General features: G+C 36.0%; 1 protein-coding gene across 4 annotated transcripts in view; it reads right to left on the reverse strand.

Moving 5' to 3' along the window:
- Window positions 1–477: 477 nt before the first annotated feature.
- The window catches only part of PARP11 (poly(ADP-ribose) polymerase family member 11), a 15,325-nt gene continuing 11,467 nt past the window's right edge, over window positions 478–4,335 (reverse strand). For all 4 annotated transcript variants that reach the window (XM_008634872.2, XM_017735971.1, XM_017735973.1 and 1 more), the window contains 2 exons: window positions 3,315–3,466; window positions 478–2,889 (listed from right to left, as the gene is read on the reverse strand). In XM_008634872.2, the coding sequence (XP_008633094.1) occupies window positions 2,576–2,889; window positions 3,315–3,466 (466 nt within the window). In that variant the 3' untranslated portion in view covers window positions 478–2,575. The remainder of the gene's footprint in view (window positions 2,890–3,314; window positions 3,467–4,335) is intronic.

The following is a 4,335-nucleotide window of genomic DNA, read 5'->3' on the forward strand; positions in this document are numbered from 1 at the left end:
CTGGTGCAGGAGGCCAGTATGAGCTGATCTTATTTTTCTATGTCATCCTGAAGTGCTGTGCTCATATGAAAAGATTCTGCCACAAGAATATTTTAGTAAGAAAGCTTTACCTCAGATCAAGACACGTAAGAGAATGACATGCTCTCTTGCACAGGTGTAAAACCAAAATGGAGAACAAAGTTTCACTACATGAAACAGTAACAGAAAACAGCAGGTTTCCTTCCCCAGAATCACACCAAGATCCCTTCTCTTTTCCTTAACACTCTACAGGCCAAGAAATTATTTTCCTCCCTTTCTTTCTCACTGTTCCTTTTATTAAGTCCAACTATTTCCTGTATTGGCTACTTGTACAGTTCTGGACTTTGCTTGCAATAATAATCGCTCTCCTCCTGTCAGAAAAAGGACGGTTATTTTACAGACATCTTCAATAACAGAATTCATCAGCACAAAAACAGACACCAAAAAGCAGAACATGTGTAACATTGAAAGAAGAGGTAAAACTTCAATTGTGCAGTAAGATTAAGATTGTGCCATTCAATTCAAATTAAGCAACAAACAAGACACCACAACACAAACAATCAGAAAAGTCTCTGAGATCATTAAAGATTATGGTACTTTGTGTCCATGAGATGCTAAAAAAGAAGCTTCAGTTTTCTTAACTAAAAAGGTCTGTTCAGACCTCAGAAGAAAAAAAAAGACCAAATCAAAGGAACAACAGCACATGTATTTGTTAGTTTCACAAAATGTATGCTCTGTACAATACTGTGTAAAAATAAAAGGGAGTCAGTAATACACAAATTCCCTGCGTGATTCGCTATTATTTCATACAACGGGGAGAACAAAGTGCCTTTTGCAGAGCTAGTGTAGTAGTGAATCAAACACAAATCACACCCACAAGAGTAGAACCTAGAGTTTCAAGTGGAATCAGAAATCATACTTCCTAAAATAAAGGAAAATGCATTTTAGCCCTAAATGGTTTAGGGACAGGAAAATTGCCATGAAATTACAAATAGAAACAGATACACAACTTGTGCAAGATCCACTGACAGGCAATGGTAACAGCACTCAGGAGAAGAAGAGATATTTGTGTCCTCAGTTATGATGCCAGATATGTTGTCATGTTCTGCTTCCAGTTCCACCGGTTTAGTATGACTTTGAGCAGACCTGGCCATGCTAGCAGCTGCAGTGCCTTTTAAATAAAATACATTTTAAACATAGCCTTTGATCCAAAAAGTCCATTAATAATTCTATAACAAACCAACACAGATCATTCTACATCTGCCACAATTATATACTGTTTCTACAGGGACTTGTTACTGCCCATAGCCAAAGAAAAAGCCTGGAAAGGTTTCAACTTTGACTTTGTCCATTAGTGCTACTTAGGTCGTTTAACAAAACACTAGAGACACAAATTCCATACCAAATCATTTAACACATCAGTACATTTCACTGTAACAGCTCCTTCCTCAGCCTCTTCATGTGTTTAGGTACTCAGGTTTGTTCTTTTCCCAAATATTGTCCCTTTTGCTCTTTCTACATGTGAAAAATACTCTTTAACTTTACAACTATACCAGTTATGAAAACCTGGTCTACACAACTGTTACTGAAAGCTTTCTATTACAGTCTTTAAAAACTAAAGGATGACATCTTTTGAAATCTTCATTGTTATTTTAACTGTATTATTTCCAGTTAAGTTAATCTAAACATTGTCTTCAGTAACAGCACGTACATGAGCACTGAGTGCATCTTAAACTCTGACCAGACAGGAATCACAGCAGCACATGAATACCGTAACAAGATGGCAAAAATTCCATAGGAGAAGAACTGAGAAAGGTGTATGGCACTGCTGATACCCAACAGTGAGCCCAACAGTTACATACCAAACAACTAACAACCACAAGTTTATGGGCCTCATTTCCATCAAAACCAACAGTCAAATCCTAGTGCAAGGGTTTTGTAATCTTCCCAGTATATAATTGAAGCTTACAGTAAAATGTACATAAAGTTAAACCTAACAGCTTTGTTGAACTTTATCTGGAGGAAACTGATGAAGGAGCTGTAAATTCAGGGTTTTTTAGGTTTAGAATCCAAACTAAGAGACCTCCAAACAAAGCAACATGTACTACAGAACATAGACACACACACACACACACATAGCCATGTCCCCTGGGGTTTCGCTGCTGTTGTTCTTACTTTATGTTTTATAGGCAATCTTTATAAAAGATTAGTTTCATCATATGCATACTATATTAGAGGCATATTTCTACCACTTCTAATATACTTTAGAAGATCAGAACATAAATCTTGCCTTTGAAAACTTACCAATGCTCAATGTATTTAAGGCTCACCAAGCAACTTCAGATTTGTAATAGTCTCTACATTTGAAAAATGCATTAGTAAAGTCTACACATTTTTAAACAGTTCACCAGTCTCTCTTAAATATTTAATAGCTTCCCTCCTCCATAAATTTATGCCAGCTTTTCTTTCACCTCTCTTTCATGCATCATGTTTCTATGTTGTTGTCTTTACAAAAGGAACAAAAGTATCAAAAAAACAAACAATACTCAGTTCAAACTTAACAAAATTCTATTAAGTACTCAGGGTAGATTTGGTTGGCATCGAAGATGACAAAGATCTTTGGGTTCCAGGTATTATCCACACAGCTGTCGTACAAGTTCACAAAGCTTCCATCTTTTGAAGGAGGCCTCATGTATTTTGAATCACCACCAATATAGTCACCAGTTAACACACGAGCAAGAAACATGACTTTATCTGGTCTATGCAGATGAGGCTGCAGATTCACACCATGAATCTGAAAAGTATCTCCATGCTTCATGCTCTCTTTGCAGAAGTGGCTGGAATATGATGCATCTCTTGCAAAATAGGTCCCTTTCAAATAAAAAACATAGAAAATTTGATGACATTCTTACCATGACAGCTTGACTACTAGAGCATAGCTATCAAGATGATGAAAAATGTCAGTTCTTTTATGTCCATTAACAATTTTTTTTTTGTTGTTATTAGATTATGACAATATGACCAAATATTTTTAGTGTGAACATTTTAGCAGGGAGATTGTCTTGTGATCAACACTGCTTTGCTGGGCATCCCTTCCCCATGCTCCCTGGTCCTACCAGCGAGTTGTGACAATTACATTCCTTACTGCATCCTTAATTACACTTGCCATAAAAGCAAAGCTGTATTAAACAGCTCTTGGGTAAACAAAAGGCATGCATCATAAAGTACACACTATAGGGAACACTTAATGTTGAGCTGCTAACACTACCACTGTTGTATGTGACAACAATACTTACCTTTTCCATACACAGCAGCATGCATCCCATTTATTCTCCAGTCAAAATTATGAATACATATTGCTTCTACAAATTCATTACTGGTGCCATGAAACAGCATCTGCTCATTAATCGTTGGGACACCTCTTTTCTTCTTCAGCTGAGCTTTTTTCCTGCAGAAAACACACAATAAATACATAAATAAGCACATAATAAATAAATAGCTGTGCAAACACACTAAATTACTACTGTGAAAGCACTGCTGAGGGTACAGACCTAACACATTTCACTTTACAAGTACCTAGATGACTCTAGTTTTTAAACATGTCATAATTCTTAAGGTATACATTTAGAAATCACACATTTCTGAATGCTGTGGAACTATTTTCCAACATAGTCTAAGATTTGGAAAAAAGGTCATCCTACACCAATTTTATCAACATTGTTCATTTGTTATTAGTTTCAGTGTGGTCATTTTCTGCAGATACATTTTTAAAAGAAAGGTAATTTTGCACATTTTGTTCTCTCCACCAATTTCAATGTCATGGTGGAAGGGATAAAAAAACTGGTAGATTATGAAGTACTATTACCTGTGTAAACCAGCAAAAACTGATCTAAGGGCTAGTTATGCTGAACACCTGAAACTTCTTCCATCAGCAGCCCCCTGCTGTTGGCTGCTGATCTCTGACAATATATAAATGTAGCCTGAAGTAACTTCTCTTGAAACAGGGGAATGGAACAAATTTATAGAAAAAGTGAATAACCAATTCTCAAAAGATGTTCTGTAACAGTCCTTTACTATCTCTAACCAGTTCATTTCATAAAGCTAATTTAGAATTGTCATTAATATGGAAACTATTGTAAGAGGCAAATGTGTTCTGACCACTACAGTGATGCAAATAATCACTCAAGCATTGATCAAATGTAAACTCTTATTTTATCAATGAAACAAAACACTTTTTCAAAACCATAGAAGTTTAAGTAGCAATTGTTCCTCCTAAGTAGTAGAATATACCAGACACACTGGAAATCTGGATTTCCA

This window comes from Corvus brachyrhynchos, unplaced genomic scaffold (genome assembly GCF_000691975.1).
Source record: "Corvus brachyrhynchos isolate BGI_N302 unplaced genomic scaffold, ASM69197v1 scaffold44, whole genome shotgun sequence".
NCBI lineage: Eukaryota > Metazoa > Chordata > Aves > Passeriformes > Corvidae > Corvus > Corvus brachyrhynchos.